This window comes from Lissotriton vulgaris, chromosome 2_1 (genome assembly GCF_964263255.1).
Source record: "Lissotriton vulgaris chromosome 2_1, aLisVul1.2, whole genome shotgun sequence".
Classification (NCBI taxonomy): Eukaryota; Metazoa; Chordata; class Amphibia; order Caudata; family Salamandridae; genus Lissotriton; species Lissotriton vulgaris.
In genome coordinates, this window is record NC_141687.1 from 869,834,971 (window position 1) to 869,853,492 (window position 18,522).

At 42.2% G+C, this 18,522-nt stretch overlaps 1 protein-coding gene across 2 annotated transcripts in view; it reads right to left on the minus strand.

Moving 5' to 3' along the window:
- Window positions 1-1,688: 1,688 nt before the first annotated feature.
- Window positions 1,689-18,522, minus strand: part of SIRT3 (sirtuin 3) — a 191,453-nt gene continuing 174,619 nt past the window's right edge. For both annotated transcript variants that reach the window (XM_086956382.1, XM_086956383.1), the window contains exons 6-8: window positions 8,237-8,398; window positions 6,200-6,412; window positions 1,689-2,428 (exon numbers count right to left, since the gene is read on the minus strand). In XM_086956382.1, coding sequence (XP_086812508.1) covers window positions 2,399-2,428; window positions 6,200-6,412; window positions 8,237-8,398 — 405 coding nt within the window. In that variant the 3' untranslated portion in view covers window positions 1,689-2,398. The remainder of the gene's footprint in view (window positions 2,429-6,199; window positions 6,413-8,236; window positions 8,399-18,522) is intronic.

The following is an 18,522-nucleotide window of genomic DNA, read 5'->3' on the forward strand; positions in this document are numbered from 1 at the left end:
GAGACGAACGGATCCCTAGACCCCTCGCAGTCTGGCTTCCGGGCCAACCACAGCACCGAGACCGCCCTGATCGCAGCCACCGATGACATCTGAGCCCTGCTCGACAACGGAGAAACAGCGGCCCTCATCCTCCTGGACCTCTCCGCGGCCTTCGAGACTGTCTGCCACCGTACCCTAGTACAGCGCCTCAGCAACGTCGGAATCCAGGAAAAGGCACTGGAGTGGATCATCTCCTTCCTCGCCGGAAGGACACAGAGAGTCCGCCTCCCCCGTTCAGATCGGAGGCCACCGAAGTCATCTGCAGCATTCCTCAAGGCTCCTCGCTCAGCCCAACACTCTTCAACGTCTACATGAGCCCCCTCGCAGCCATCGCACGCCAGCACAACCTCAACATCATCTCCTATGCCGACGACACCCAGCTGATCCTCTCCCTCACCAACAACCCCGCCACCGCCAGAGCCAACCTCCACGAAGGGATGAAAGAGGTAGCCGAATGGATGAAGAACAGTCACCTGAAACTGAACTCGGACAAGACGGAAGTCCTCATCCTGGGATCCTCACCCTCCGCCTGGGACGACTCCTGGTGGCCCCCGGCCCTAGGCAGCGCACCCAAACCAACAGACCACGCACGCAACCTAGGCTTCATTCTGGACTCCTCCCTCTCCATGACCAGACAAGTCAACGCCGTCTCCTCGTCGTGCTTCAACATCCTGCGCATGCTACGCAAGATCTTCCGGTGGATCCCCACCGAGACCAGGAAGACGGTCACCCAGGCCCTCGTCACCAGCCGTCTGGACTACGGCAACTCCCTCTACGCAGGAACCACCGCCAAACTCCAGAAGAGACTTCAGCGGATCCAGAACGCCTCAGCACGACTCATCCTGGACATCCCCCGTCGCAGCCACATCTCCGAACACCTGAGAGACCTGCACTGGCTCCCGGTCAACAAGAGAATCACCTTCCGTCTCCTCACCCATGCTCACAAAGCCCTACACAACCAAGGACCAGGATACCTCAACAGCCGCCTCAACTTCTACGCTCCCAAACGCCAGCTTCGATCGACCGCCTACGCCCTCGCCGCCGTCCCCCGAATCCAAAGAGCCATCACAGGGGGACGGTCCTTATCCTACCTCGCCGCCAAGACATGGAACTCCCTCCCGACCCACCTCCGCCTGACCCAGGACCACCTCGCCTTCAGGAAGTAGCTCAAGACCTGGCTGTTCGAGCAGTAGCGGACCCCCCTCCCCTAGCGCCTTGAGACCCTCTGGGTGAGTAGTGCGCTATATAAATGCTTTGATTGATTGATTGATTGATTGATAGGTAGGTTTTATACCACAAGTCAGTCACTAGGTATGGTTTTCTGTTCGAGAGAATGCTTATTAACAGGTCCAAGCAAAATGGAAAGATGCATAATCATAATGATGGACCACAATTTATTTAGAAAAATCCACATTTCCAAAGAATGGTCCAAGAATCCCATGCTGGTAAAGAAAATATAATTACCTTTATCTATGGCTATCTTTCTGAGCAACACGCCACTCATTCTTTTTATCTTCTCCCATAAATCTAACACAGTATTTCAGAATTCACAGGAGATGAGAACAGGGGGCACTTAATTACGTGGCTATCTCATAAGGTTAATGGAGCACCGATGTCTCAAACAATAAGAAACTAAAAAACAAACGTAAAATTGAAGTGTTTAATACAACACGGATTTCAATAGGTACACTATTGTAACTAAAATATCCAAAATACCTAGGCTCCATTTTATCTTCCCAGCTTGAAAAGCATGAGCCCGAATCCTCTGCGGATTTTGAAGGACGATGGGGGCTCATCCCCCGATAAAACATAATGCATTGTCACTCTCACTTCTTGGTGTGCCTTTTGCATTATTTCCATCCTTTTTCTGCTGTTGTGATGTCGATGCAGGGCAAAGTTCATCACTAGGAGGAGGCAGAGACCAGTCAGGACAATGTGGAGCTGGAGACGCTTCAGCAGGTGAAAATGACCCAAAATTTTAAGGAAAAGTCCCTACGCCCAACCTTGCCTGCCAATCAAAAGCACAAATCAGTTAGGAATTCTTCCCATTTCCTGTGGTCAGGCATTCACTTCTCCTCCATCCCCACACTTTCCCATGTGGACAAGAGGTGATGCTTGGAGAAGGCAGAACGGCTGGTGGAAGGTTGTGCCCTGTTTTCTTTCTTTACATATCACATTCAGTCCTTTGATGTGGCTCATAAACTCTTACAGTCTTCAGACAACCTTTTTGGTAAATAGCCATGATGAGAGGTGGGGGGACGGAGGAGAGGGACTTGGTACCCTTTACCTGATTCAGTGCCTTCGCTATTTTGGCTTTCCTCTTTAAATCATGTTGAATGAAAGTTCAAATCATGTTGAGTCAAAATCCTTCCCCACCTTCCTGATCCACCTGTAAATTAAAGCAATATCAAAAGCAATGCATTAGTGATAAATGAAGAAGTGAAATGTATGGGATTACGACAGATGAGAAGCAACTGATGAACGCACTGACTGAGGAAAGCAAGGGATGGCTATGGCTGACTGCTAACTAGGGACCGAGGACACCAAAATCAAAGGTATGATGTGGCACATAGATGGTTGGAGACTAGAGGCCAATACAGAATAGGAGTTCCTAAGAATCCGAGGGATCAGATGGAATAAGAGCTCTTGAGGTCACGAGGGATGGGATTGACTGGAGGATGGAGGGTCAAGGGAGCCTAAGAAATTAAAGGATCTCTAGAATGAGAGTTGACTGTAGACCAAGCTTCTCAATGTAAGGTCCCACTAGGGCTGGGAAGAAGAGCATACCTAGAGATGGGAGACCAGAGCTAAGACTGTCAAAGGTGGCATACCTACAGGTGGAAGGCCTAGAACTGGTAAATGAGTCATACCTAGAGATTGGAAAAAATAGGGCTGGAAAACGAGCATTCCTAGAAATAGCCATTTAGGATTAGGAACAATGGCATGCCTGGAGATACAAGACATATAACTGGGGAAAGTAGCATATTAGATATGGGAGACCTAGACCTGGTATCAGAAGCATACCTGGAGTCAGACGAACTAGGGCTGGAAAAGTATACCAGGATTTAGAAGAGGGGACTTGTGACTAGCAACAGATACAAGCATGAAGTGTGGAAGCTTGTGACTAGACTACCAGGAAGTGGAAGAAATCTCACCCTAGCAGCCAACAGAAGGAATGTAGATGGTGGAAAAAACCTTGACCTAACATCAAATTTCTGTAGACTAACACCGCTCTTCTTCTGAGCCAACTTCCCTTAATCCGCATGGCATATTCTCCACTTTCCCGGCATGCAACTTTCTGGTACTCACCTCATTGTCCCCCAGTCCAAGGGTAAGCGGCATACCTCTGTGAGGAATGAGCTGTATAAAAACGATGTACAAGGGTCAGAGGAATATGTTTGGTTTCAGGTAGTGTTTAAATCCCTTGCATTGTCCTACATTCTTTATAACTGCAGATTCCTAACTTTTCAAGTCCTGAGAATGTATTAGTTGTGTTGAGAGATCAGCTAACATTTTATTGGGGTGGTAGTTATGTTTAAAAATATTTTATTATCACAACTTTTTCTCATTAAACAATTTTATGTGTTTAATGAACAACCATACTAAAAAGCCAACCTACTCTTGAGGCCCATCCTACCCCAATGAAAGAAAAGGTCTAGTATGCCTACCACCATTCACATCCACCCTCACACACAACATAGTAATATTCTTCAGGGATCCATTTTCTACCCTTCCTATCCAGCAACTACCTAAGTCCCTTACCAAACCTATTGCACTCATTTAACCTTATGTGTTACAACTATAGGGCAATATGCAAACAACACTACAAATCGACGGCCCAGGTAGCCTCTACAAATCAAAACATGTCTGCCTTCACACCGTAAACACTTGGATGATTAGAAACCACATAGCACACAACAACACAAAGACAAAGATCATGACTTGTGGAAAATGTTACAAACACCAACGTATAGCTCTCTGAGCCAAGGAACTTGAATCTTTGTTAGGCACAGCAAGAGAAGTTTGGAAATCTGGGAGTGATCGTGGACTCATGTCTATCTTTGATACCACATGTTCAATGAGGTTACTAGGAGCAGTTTCTAATCAACGAAAACGCACTAATGCGTCTTCCCCTATCTTGGATACCAACAGAACTTACAAGCTCTCATGATTGTGATTTCCAAACTCTGCTACAGCAATATTCTCTACCTTGGCACACCCTGCTTCATCATACACAAAGAACAATGGATCCAGAACACTGCTGCAAGACTCCTCCTCCACCTTGACTCAGGGAACGCATCATACCACTATGCAAACACTTCACTGGCTTCTGGTACATGACCAATGTTCAAGGCACTCTGCATCATCCACAAAGCCTCCCAAGTAAAATTTAAACAATACAGAGTACGTTCCAGGCTGGCATCTCGGATCACCAAACCAACTAAAAATAAGAAATTGCTAGTAGTATTAACTATCGTGGTCCAATCAGCCAAGCTCTGGAGCTCCCTACCAGCTAATGGCTGAAACATTCAGGAATATATAAAGTTTAGAAGAGAGGTAAACGCCTGGTTGTTCCTGAGATAACTGTGTTACCTGCCTATCCAGGGTTAAAACAAGGCACAGCAACCAACAGAAGCACTAGAACTAAGGAACAGTGTCCTGCAGCACACCACGCCGAGAGCACGACCTTTGGGACCCCTCCCACAATCACGATTTGGTCCACAAACCATGACCTAGCAAGGATCCAGGCACAAGGATGGAATATGATCACAAGTTAGTCTACCCACATGCTATGTCTCACCACCCAAAATGAGATGTACCAGCCAACATTTAATACTTGAAAATATGTTTCCTGGTTAGTGCCAGAAAGGATCCTCACTGGATTTGTTGCTTCTGGGTATTTATCACCTCCTGGCTTCTCCTAACGCTCCAACAATCAGTGGCACCGCAGCCAATTGGAATTCAAATCAGGCTGCATGATAAACCTTTACATCATTTACACTATAATGACATAAGATGAATCTATTTCAAATCAAATTTTTCATCCAATACCACTACTGGTCCATGGCAACTAACCACTTCACCCCAACTGGTCAGGCAAATCATAACTGAAGAGATCTACTACACATTGCTGCCCACTAGTGGACTTTACAAAAGTCCCCGCATGCAGATATTGCCCAAATACAAACTCCCATCCTCACTTGCTAACTTATAATGACATTCATGGAAGGGATGATAGTAACACAGTTCATCCTGACAGATCTCTGACCCTTCTCCCCCTTGCACCCATGACTACTCAGGTCCATATGACCTGAGAGTGGAAGAGTGCTGATAACAGACAAACGACTGAGTGCACAAGGAAATCATAATTATCAGAAAGGAACCTGTAGAACTGCATATCACAAACCAGAATTGTGCATCTTCCTCTCACACGTTAGCATTTCTTCATCCAAATACCACTAAGCTCTGCATCCTACAACACAATAACATGGGGGTCATCATCACGCACAACATGAAAACCCTTAATACACAGGATCAAAAATAAATACAATGCCTTTCAAACCAGGTGGTGTTCTACATGTGAAGGCAAATGTTTTGGCGCCGCCACACAGGGGTACTGAGTGCTGTATAGATACTACAATACAATATAATTCCATTGACTGAAGGCAGTGTCTTAGAAGTATGATGTTCAAGAATCACACAGAAAAGCTATAGAGATTTCTCACTTATGCAACCGTGACAAGCTTCACAACCCAAAAATGATTTTGCTCATACTATTAGTGTTATTGCATACCATTAACAAACTTCCACCACACCATTCCACCTTGGTGCTTTTGTATGGTGACAAACTGCTTTTAACTACTTTATGACAAAACAAAGTGAACGTAAATACATTTCTGTTAACCTTCCCATCACGTTACAAACCTTAAAAATAACTCCAATGGAGGTTTAACTTGTCCCCAGCAATCTGAGATTATTTGAATTTGCACTTAGAAGGAAAAAGGAAAGGTACAACTGGTATGAAAAGTGTCTGAGGTTAAATTAAATCTCAACTAATTGTTATCTGTATAATCTTAGAACCCATTCCTCAATGGCACTTGGTTTAAAAAAAATAAAAAAATATTTAAAATACACAGTGAAGCATCACCCAAAAAGGTACCTTTTTCGTGTGCTGTTGCATGAGATCCAGCACTTGGTCGGTCCATCCCAGAAGGGACACCATGCGCTGCACTCCTTGGATCACATCCCCCAGTTCTGCGACATCTTGGTTCCGCGGGGTTGGCCATGCGAATGGTCCCACCAGTTCACGATTTATCAACACCCGTGGAATTGAGCCACGAACTGCACTGGCCAGACTAGCAAAAGGTTCCACCTGACACAAAAGAATGAATAAAGAAATAAAGAAAGTCGTATGGCATGGCTTTGGTAACTGATTTGTCTATTGATGCTTCCAAACTAAGAAGTGGAAGAAGGAAAAGGTAGGTGGGAAGCAAGAGGACAGTGAGCGTGTACACTTATATATCACTATATAAACTGAATTGCGAGGAGAAACTCGGGAACAGATAAACAGGTAGAGATGAATTATGAGAGTGAAGGAGAAAGAAGAAAAGAGAAGGGAATAAGAGAATGGACAGGAAAAATAGAACAGTTAAAAGGGGGGTGTTACTAGAAAAGAGCATAAGAGGAAAGTGGAATGAGCCACATCACAAATTCAAAAAGGGTAAGGAAAAACAGAAGCTCAGAGAACGTGAGCGGGAACGTTCCAAAGAAGACAAAATAGGGAGAAGAGAAAGAAAAGGGATTTAAATGCTACCAGATCTGGACCAACACTCGGTGTCCACCAGGACAGCCCCAACCCTGCTTCAATTTAGGAAAGAGCAGAAGATGCATCAATTTAACGATAACTACACCATGACGCAGTAACAGTCCACTTCCGCTCTCAGATCCCAGCTAACCTACAAATGTGTCATTACCGTTGACCCTGCACAATGCTCTGCTGCCTTCCAACTAGGCTTGTGCCTTACAAATACTACTTACAAACATGCAAAGAGAGATGGTGAAGCATGTGTTAAGCAGGAGTCAGACAGAGATCAGGGAAAATACAAGTGGAGGCAGATTAGTGCAAGATGGAGAGTGGAACAGAAGAAAGAGACAGTAATGAGGTGTAAGCGATTACCCTGGAATAGCCACCCTACATGACACAGAAAATGATCAATTCCTCCAGGGATATCATTTTTGTTCCTGGTACCCCTTATGTTCGTGACGCACTCAAGGCAGAATTAAGTCAGAGCCTCCTTTACAATTGGATCCTTGCTTTTGTTTTAAACTCATGCCAGATCCATTCCTTGGAGAACTCCCAGAAACTACTGCTACACACTTTGGTGCTATAGGTAAATGCTAACGTTGCTAAATGTGAAGACAGGAGATTAAATATGCAGCTCCAACATCTCGTTTTAGACTGGATTCTACCTGAGGCTGAACTTGACTCAAGGAGCTGCAGTGCCTCATGAGGGAGACGCCTAAGTGTTATAGGAAAATCCTAAGTAAAACCTTTTCTGCCTGACCTTCCCCATTCTCAGTGAAAAACTGCAAGCCATGTAAGTACATACTCCTGCTGCATGACACCACCAATCAATCAACCAATCAATAAAGGGTTGGTAAAGCACAACTACTCACCCATGAGGGTCACCAGCACCGACAGACAACCTCAGATAATGTTACCCACAAGACACCTCCCCCATCCCACCCAAAAGAAGCCTATGATATCCATCTTTATAGTGGTAAAGACTGGAGGTTCCTAGAGTTTTCACATGTTTCTACTTCGAACACATCTACAGTTTGGTGTCTGCTCAGGTAAGACGCTTTTGTGATATATTGCTAGATGTGGAGTGTATGCTCTTTTTTGTCACTACGGGACCCTCCCTCAATCCTAGAAAGGCACAGTGCATTAATGATTTTCACAAACCTTTTGCCCTATTGTTTGACTTTCACTGAAGTCGAGAACAAAGTAAAACTGGGACACTTTTTGCTACCAGTCGCATTTTGGCTGTATGCATCAATCCGGTCCTTTCCGTTGCTTGCTCACCTGGTGGGTCTAGGGAATTAACCCTGGAAATATGAGAGAAATCCCCTCATTCATGACTTTCTTCTTCTAACCCTCTTTCACCCCTATGCTTGATAAAGCCCCCTCTCACACCTCCAACGAGGTCCCAATGATGATGAGGAGGTCGGCCAGAGGAAAATCCGTCAGATGCAGAAAAAAGCGCCTGGGCAGTTCCTCGCCAAAAAATATGATGTCAGGTTTGATGAGGCCACGGCATACAGGACAGTATGGAATCTCGCCATTCAGGATCAGCAGCTGAAACAAGAATAACAAATGAAACAAGAAACCAACACAAATCACTGAGACACAACACGTAACACAATATGCAGTACTGTAATGTCATTATATATACGTATATATGTGTGATGTGTGTGTATATATATATATATATATACATATATATATATCCAAAGATTACCCCGACCACTTCCAGCAAGCGCCTGGCGAGGAAGGAGACTCAGGCCTCTGCAGCAGATTTTCAGGCAAAAAGAACTTTATTAATCACCTCTCACGACGACGCGTTTCGGGCTGTGCAGCCCTTGATCACATTATATATATATCCAGCTCCAAACTGCCCCTTCAGTTAAGAACGCACTCGGACACGAACTGTCAGGAAAGCCTGTATTGGCACACTCAAATTCAATGTGCAGATGTCTTGCAGCTTCACAGTCACTTACGCCTGACGCGTTTCAAAGCCTGTAGGTCCTTTCTCAAAGGCTCGACATTCTGTGTGCGATGTGGGAGGCACCTATTAATTTGCTTCATACCAGGCCCTCAATAGGCAAGGAATTCTGGTTCACGTAGTATGTCCCAATGATATTCCTCTGAATGGGTGCACTCGTTTCTGCTGCTGACTTCATTCAAAGCCCTCGGATGGGCCTCCGTGGATGGGTGCGAGATAAATCCTAAGTCCATGTCCCATAAGCAGGGCAGGGTTGTATACCGAGCCCCATGCCCCCCGAGGCTAATGGGGTGTTGCGTTCTTTGCAGCAAGGGCTGCCGCGTTATAAATCCAGCTCCAAACTGCCCCTTCAGTTAAGAACGCACTTGGACACGAACTGGCAGGAAATCCTTTATTGGCACACTCGCATTCCATGTGAATATGCACATGGAATGCGAGTGTGCCAATAAAGGATTTCCTGCCAGTTCGTGTCCGAGTGCATTTCTAAAGTTTAAGGTATGCTGGCAGCATTTATCTTTTGGATCTGGTGGAGATACCAGAAGATTTGGCAAGATGCACTGTGTTATTAACTTCCATTTATTATAATAGGATGCTGTTGGTTCATATATGTGACTATTTGGGAACTGCATGGAGGACTGTGAGACTTCAGGAGGCCAGCAATGTGTGGCAGATCTCCCCAGTCTTCGCAGACACTTCTGGTTAGTATTGCATGGGTAGTTAGTTTGTGTCAGTGTCCTTCAGTTGCCAGCAACAGTCCACATGACCTTTCAAACATTATATGCCTGTTTCTTTGAAGATGAGGGGTCAAGTTGTGGATTGTCACATGGCATCACATGGTGGCACAGATCACATGAGATTGAGACCTGAGGACCATCAGAAAGAATACACACATCACACATGCAATAAATAGAACACAGTCAGTAATGCACTATCTATTCAATCATAGAGGACTCAACTCAATACAGAAAAAACACTGCAATTTCAGCAACACAATGCTGCGTTATTTTATTTTTTTGTTTGTTTATTGTCACTGCAGCAGAAAAAGTATTTCAACAGCACATGATGTACGTACAATAGTTCCATGGTACATAAGAGGTAATCAATTAGGAGTTTTATATATTTTTGCCATGGCAGTGAAAATAAATGTGACCCGATTCACATATTTATCACTACAATCCAAAGGTCAAATTCGAAATTATTCCCACAGCACCTTTGCTAATAGAAAAACACGTTTTACTACCTCACAGACTGCATGTAACAATTACGTCACACACGGAAACAACTCTTCTAATAGTCATAAGGTCTCTATAGCGTGATTCTCCCAAAGTGCACAGATTAACTCCTCACATCGTGGTTTTGATTAAATACCTTTTGTTAAAAAAACATACACATGAAAAAGATCTTGGCATAGGCTATATAGGCAGCTGCTCTGAGTTAATATGCTATTTCTTAGCATTGTTGAGGGAGGTCATGACTCGTAAGAGGCTTTTAGGCACTCCCATACTAAATAGTAATAAAATATATATATATCTCTGTGCTGTGCGGTCATATTAGTGGTCTGGAAGGAGGACTCTACGTAAGGATATATATATTATATATACATATATATAAAAAAAAAAAAGTTAAAGTGATAAAACACATATTCTGAGCACATGCAGTTTTAAGTCCAAATAAGAGTACTCCAGTAGTCTTCCAAATCTATCAAATCTTCTTTTTAATCGCAGATTTTACACCAGCCAACACGTGTTTTGTCTTTGGATTAAGTCACCCTACGACTTCCTCAGGGTTGTAGTTTCCTTCTTTATTCTTCAAGAGGTATGTCACTGTCTACACTGCATCCTATCCTTATCAGTTGTGACTAACATATCATATATAGTTACAGTATCTGAGCGTATACCTGGATAATGGTAAAATACCACCTCCTGCGCGGGCCGGCGTTTCAGATATCTTAACGCAGATTAGCGGTATCAGTTACTCAGGATCCCTATGGTTACAGTGTTCTTGTGCGTCTAATATCCCTTATTCACCCATATCATTTTAATAAAGGTTAAAGTGATGTTATAGATCGGAAATGTGATAATATATCACTGTACATCCAAAAACCCTTGGAAATTCACTGAAAAAGCCAAAGGTTAAAGAAATGTCATAGTTAGGTGAAAATGTCAGTTAAAACCTAATGTACCACATTCCCTACACTAAATGTAACCCTTGCCATGCAGTGTTGTTATCAACTATGTCATTGCAGTTGTCAGTGCATTCATTGAACATGTCATGAGTAATGTATTATGTGAGGGTATGAATAGTGCATGGCGAGAGTTATAGTTGATGGAGCTAACTATAACTAGTGAATACGGAAGATGCCCATTGCTGTGGGCAGCCTTGTGTTGGACAAAGGGCACGGCCTGAGGCTAGCTGCAATGTTGTTGTTCTGTGATACACTGATGTTGAAAATGCCAGGACACTGAACTGGTTCGTAAAAAGGATAGAAAAAAACAATCTGGGTATCCATAGTAAATACATTTTAAAAACATGGAACCCAATCTAATAAATACAGCTCTTGTTGGAATACTACAAACGTGTACATAGAAGCATAGGGGTTTGACAAAATCATATACAGGTTAAAGCAGCTAATGCTATCACAAATCGGCCAGAGCATCATAAACTCCATGGATGGGTTGCTTAAAATAGTTTAAATAAAGGGGTTGTCTGGGATCACCGAGGGCACCAATTTACTGGCGTAGACATACAGATAAATGTTTATAAATTATACATCAAACAAAATAGTAGACCTCAAGTTATTAGAAATGTACAACAAAACCAGTATTAAACTTCTAGTTGAACCTCACAACTAGGCTAATGTTTCCAGTGCCCAATGGCCCCTTACAAGTCTAAACTTTGATAACACAACACACTCATAACTTATAAAAAGGCTTCTAAAACAAGGGCCCCACATTATGCAGCCCAAGCAGCTTCGTTTGTTCCAGGCCACGCTCAGCAAATAAATCAGAGTGACTGAGTGATGTCAAATCACTTTCAACTCTTAGATGAATGCTGCAGTAGCTATTCCAGAAGAGGAAATGTGTCCGATGCGTTATAACGGAACTATACAATATATAGTTGTAGTCAATAAAAAATGAATAAGTTAAATATTTTGAGGTCACACTTTCCTGCAATATCAAAAACTTACAAGACAAAATTTCTTAGTGCTATGGTGAACATCAAAATGATCACAGAGCTAGCTCCATGTTGCGGTCTTGCTTCAGTAGATGGTTGTATGAAACAAAAACAACTGCCAGTACTGCTCGGGCTATTTATTCTTAGACGCAATAAGTTGAGTATACGCTTCCCAACTTAGAAGGACCAGTCATTCAGTCCACACCAAATGTTATTGCGTATGAATTTTTATTCTCTACTTACAAAATTATTTTAAGTGCTTTTTTTGGATTATTTTTCAACCAAAGAACAACAAATCTCTATATACACAAAATGAAATTTTTCACGCTGTACAATTCAATTCACAAAAAGGGTCACTGTGTAAGTGGTGTAAGGGGTAAGAAAGGCACATACACACCATTAATGTACAGTTCTACTCACTCGACAAAACCTTCAATCATACCACAATCAAACCACAAACCGCTACTCATACAAGAAGGGAAGTGCAAAAGTGAATATTTACAAGTGGGCGAGAGAAACTATCTACTATATACACTAAGATAAGCAAACAGAAGCTCAATTTTTTCTTTTTTGAAAACACAAACGTACAGTCACTATGCAACTTAAAGATAAAATTGCTCTACTCAAGTGCAATATATGCAAACAAATGACTGAATAACAATCACTCCGGTGACACGGAGTCACCGTGAGAGGGAATTTTAAAGAGTTATTATTCAATCTAGAGGGGTCGACGCGTTTCGAATCCCATTACTCCTTGGGATTCTCCTCAGGACCGAAAAACAGAAAAGATCTGAAAAACATAAAACCAACATAAGAAACACACTCAGTCGGATGTAAGCATACAAAAGAGACTCTCAACTTAACATTCAGCACGACAAACAAACGTAGAACCTGTCCTGTTTCTTCAGGTTCTAATCCTTGAAAAGCTGTGGGGAAACAAGGGAGAGGATCCATAAGTGTTTGTTCGGAGGCCTAGTATGACCTAACAGAACGGGGGAGGTGGTTTGCTGGCTGACTTACTTGGTTGTATTTCGAATACCCTTGAAGAGTTTCGTGGTGGTCCGGTCAGTGACAATGGAGTTGAGGGGGGACTTCCGTTCCAAGTCAATCTGTTTGAAAAAATGGAGACTTTCAGCATTTTTGTTAAGAAGGGAAGTCTTCTACCAGCTCCGTTTATCAGGTTTCACTTTGGGTCCTTACCGTCCTTAGTCTGTAGCCACAGAATTCAATTGGGCAAATATTTCCGGCGCCGTGTTGGTACGTCATCTACGAAGCGCTTATAACGGATGTGGCCCCTGGGGATTCTGTTTGTTGTAGTTTATAGATGATATAATTCTGACATTTCATTCAATCCTCTTGTGGTAGTGTTGAATTTGAGTATCAGCATTGCCTCTCGTTGTCTGAGTTTTGCTTCCAGATCACCCCCTCTTTTGTCAGGTTCGATTTTTGAAATGACTGTCCATTTTAAATCACTTTCTGTATGTCCATTATCTATCCAATGTTGTACTAGTGGCGCCGTAAGGACTTTGGTCTTAATTCTTGATTTATGTTGTGAGATTCTTTGTCTCACCTCTTGATTAGTTTTCCCGATATATAGCTGGCCACAGGGGCAAACTATGCCATACACAACATTACGGGTTTTACAGTTGGTAAAACTGTCATGTTTCCAGAAGATTCCTTCGTGCTCAAATAGTGTTCCTTCCATCGTTAAGGCGCAATTGACACATGTACCACATTTGCGATGGCCTTTTATAGGTGGTAAGCCTACATATTCTCGCAGTGTTGGGTTTGTTGTTTTTGGTACCATTGCTCGTACGATCTGATTGGCAATGCTCTTGTCTTTTTTGAACGCGAACAGTGGTTTGTTGTTAAATTGGGGGTCCAGTTCTTCTATTAGGTGCCAGTTTCGGTTGATGGTTTTCTTTAACCAATTTGATGACGGGCAATAGGTCGACACACAGACAATTTTGGACAGTTTGTTACGAGATTTTCTTTTCAGTAGTTCTTCCCGTGGTGTCCACCACGCTCTTTTTTGAGCTTGTTTTAAAAGTTTGGACGGATAGCCTTTCTGTAGAAGTCTCTCTCTCAGTGCATTGGCGTGTTCGGTGTATTCCTCTTTGAATGTACAATTCCTCCTGATTCGGAGGAATTGCCCTACCGGTAGGTTTTGTTTTAGACTCCGAGGATGGTTGCTCGAGAAATCCAGTGCCTTGTTTCTATCCGATTTTTTCCGGTATAGAGTTGTCACTAGTTTGCCATTTGTGCAATAGACTTCTACGTCTAGGAAAGTGAGTCTCGTCTCAGAAACTTGAATACTGAATTGAATGTCTCTAGTGCGGTTATTCAGCCATCCATGGAAAGACATTAATTCATCTTTAGATCCTGTCCATATTAGGAAAATATCGTCGATGAATCGTATCCATCCTCTTATCCGATCTGTGTATGGGTTGTTGTTATACACAAAGGACTCTTCGTACTGGCTCATGAAAAGGACAGCAAGTTCCGGGGCGAAAGGGCACCCCATCGCTACTCCCTTGATTTGGAAGAAAAAATCTTCTTTGAACTTAAAGTAATTTCTAGAAAGGGCCATTTTTGCAAGTTCCAAAATAAAATATGTGGGGATCTTCATTGGTCTGTCCCTTCGGTCAAGATATATTTCTAAAACTTCCAAGGCCTGATCTTAAGGAATTTGTGCGTACAACGACACTATATTCATACTTACGAGAAAGTCTTGATTCTCAGTAAATGGCAAGGTGTTTAGCTTGGTGATAAAGTCAGTAGTGTCTTGCAAATAGGACTTGACTTGTGGCATAAACGGTTTCAGAAAAAAATCAATACATTTTGAAATGGGTTCGAACAGTGATTCGCAACCTGAAATAATTGGTCTCCCTGGTGGTTTCTTCTCATCCTTGTGTACTTTGGGAAGTACATAAAATAAAGGTGTTCGGGGGTGTCTATTTTGCAAATACTCGAACTCATTTTTACAGAGGAAACCTTCTGCAAAGCCTTTGTTTAAAATAGAAAACAATTCCTTCTGTAATTCTTTGGTAGGGTCATAATCAATTTTGCGGTAACATTCCTGGTCGGATAACTGACGTGTGGCTTCCGCAATATATTCATTCGTGCCCCAGACTACGATTGATCCGCCCTTGTCAGCTTGTTTTATTATGATGTTATTATCATTTTTCAGGGTGGATAACGCCTCTTTTTGTGCTCTTGAGAGATTCGGTTTAATGTAATTATGCTTCTTTTTCTCCTCGAATGTAATGGCTGAGAGTACCGTTTTTTCGAATGTTAATACCTCCTTTGGGACCTTGTAGGCTGGTGGGCAGAATTTTGATTTTTTTCTCAGTCCTGTTGTCTCTGAGTTCAAAGTTGTTTCTTGTCCCGAGAAGAAAGTGGCTAATCGAATTTTCCTGCAAAATTCTATGAATTCTGTTTTAAGTCTCACAAAATCCATAGTTTTTGTTGGTACGAAGGTTAATCCTTTTTCCAAAACACTTTTCTCAATCTCTGTGAGAGGTCTCTGTGATAAATTATAAATGGATGACTCTTTTAATTTTTGTAATTTTGCCGTCTCGTTGACATTTCCCATGGTTGATTGTACCGTGTTTTGCCTCTTGGTTTTGTGTGATCCTGGGCTAAAAAAGGCTGTTGTTGTTGGTGTTGTAATTGGGAAGTGTTCTGCTGGTAATTGGACTGAAAATTGTGTTGATAATTCGGTTGGTATCCTCCTCTGCGTTGAAATGGCTGTCTATAATTTCCACTTTTTGAATCACTGCCTCCGGAAGATGATGTATCCGAGAAGGTGATATATTTGTTCCGTGATCTGCCTTGATTGTCCGGTAAAAATCTTTTAGCCTCTGGTCTAGAATAGAAATCTGGTTGGAGGTATGGGTACGCCTTTTCAAAATTGAAGTTTTTCTTATCTCTCTCGAAGTTGTTTTCTTTTAGGGTTACAGTGTAGTCTTTAAACTCCAATATTTCTTTGTCGATTTTTTCCAGTAGAGTTTTAGAATCAGTGGTTTATTGGTTTGTCGGATACATCATCTTCCGGAGGCAGTGATTCAGAAAGTGGAAATTATAGACAGCCATTTCAACGCAGAGGAGGATACCAACCGAACTATCAACACAATTTTCAGTCCAATTACCAGCAGAACACTTCCCAATTACAACACCAACAACAACAGCCTTTTTTAGCCCAGGATCACACAAAACCAAGAGGCAAAACACGGTACAATCAACCATGGGAAATGTCAACGAGACGGCAAAATTACAAAAATTAAAAGAGTCATCCATTTATAATTTATCACAGAGACCTCTCACAGAGATTGAGAAAAGTGTTTTGGAAAAAGGATTAACCTTCGTACCAACAAAAACTATGGATTTTGTGAGACTTAAAACAGAATTCATAGAATTTTGCAGGAAAATTCGATTAGCCACTTTATTCTCGGGACAAGAAACAACTTTGAACTCAGAGACAATAGGACTGAGAAAAAAATCAAAATTCTGCCCACCAGCCTACAAGGTCCCAAAGGAGGTATTAACATTCGAAAAAACGGTACTCTCAGCCATTACATTCGAGGAGAAAAAGAAGCATAATTACATTAAACCGAATCTCTCAAGAGCACAAAAAGAGGCGTTATCCACCCTGAAAAATGATAATAACATCATAATAAAACAAGCTGACAAGGGCGGATCAATCGTAGTCTGGGGCACGAATGAATATATTGCGGAAGCCACACGTCAGTTATCAGACCAGGAATGTTACCGCAAAATTGATTATGACCCTACCAAAGAATTACAGAAGGAATTGTTTTCTATTTTAAACAAAGGCTTTGCAGAAGGTTTCCTCGGTAAAAATGAGTTCGAGTATTTGCAAAATAGACACCCCCGAACACCTTTATTTTATGTACTTCCCAAAGTACACAAGGATGAGAAGAAACCACCAGGGAGACCAATTATTTCAGGTTGCGAATCACTGTTCGAACCCATTTCAAAATGTATTGATTTTTTTCTGAAACTGTTTATGCCACAAGTCAAGTCCTATTTGCAAGACACTACTGACTTTATCACCAAGCTAAACACCTTGCCATTTACTGAGAATCAAGACTTTCTCGTAAGTATGGATATAGTGTCGTTGTACACACAAATTCCTCAAGATCAGGCCTTGGAAGTTTTAGAAATATATCTTGACCGAAGGGACAGACCAATGAAGATCCCCACATATTTTATTTTGGAACTTGCAAAAATGGCCCTTTCTAGAAATTACTTTAAGTTCAAAGAAGATTTTTTCTTCCAAATCAAGGGAGTAGCGATGGGGTGCCTTTTCGCCCCGGAACTTACTGTCCTTTTCATGAGCCAGTACGAAGAGTCCTTTGTGTATAACAACAACCCATACACAGATCGGATAAGAGGATGGATACGATTCATCGACGATATTTTCCTAATATGGACAGGATCTAAAGAAGAATTAATGTCTTTCCATGGATGGCTGAATAACCGCACTAGAGACATTCAATTCAGTATTCAGGTTTCTGAGACGAGACTCACTTTCCTAGACGTAGAAGTCTATTGCACAAATGGCAAACTAGTGACAACTCTATACCGGAAAAAATCGGATAGAAACAAGGCACTGGATTTCTCGAGCAACCATCCTCGGAGTCTAAAACAAAACCTACCGGTAGGGCAATTCCTCCGAATCAGGAGGAATTGTACATTCAAAGAGGAATACACCGAACACGCCAATGCACTGAGAGAGAGACTTCTACAGAAAGGCTATCCGTTCAAACTTTTAAAACAAGCTCAAAAAAGAGCGTGGTGGACACCACGGGAAGAACTACTGAAAAGAAAATCTCGTAACAAACTGTCCAAAATTGTCTGTGTGTCGACCTATTGCCCGTCATCAAATTGGTTAAAGAAAACCATCAACCGAAACTGGCACCTAATAGAAGAACTGGACCCCCAATTTAACAACAAACCACTGTTCGCGTTCAAAAAAGACAAGAGCATTGCCAATCAGATCGTACGAGCAATGGTACCAAAAACAACAAACCCAACACTGCGAGAATATGTAGGCTTACCACCTATAAAAGGCCATCGCAAATGTGGTACATGTGTCAATTGCGCCTTAACGATGGAAGGAACACTATTTGAGCACGAAGGAATCTTCTGGAAACATGACAGTTTTACCAACTGTAAAACCCGTAATGTTGTGTATGGCATAGTTTGCCCCTGTGGCCAGCTATATATCGGGAAAACTAATCAAGAGGTGAGACAAAGAATCTCACAACATAAATCAAGAATTAAGACCAAAGTCCTTACGGCGCCACTAGTACAACATTGGCTAGATAATGGACATACAGAAAGTGATTTAAAATGGACAGTCATTTCAAAAATCGAACCTGACAAAAGAGGGGGTGATCTGGAAGCAAAACTCAGACAACGAGAGGCAATGCTGATACTCAAATTCAACACTACCACAAGAGGATTGAATGAAATGTCAGAATTATATCATCTATAA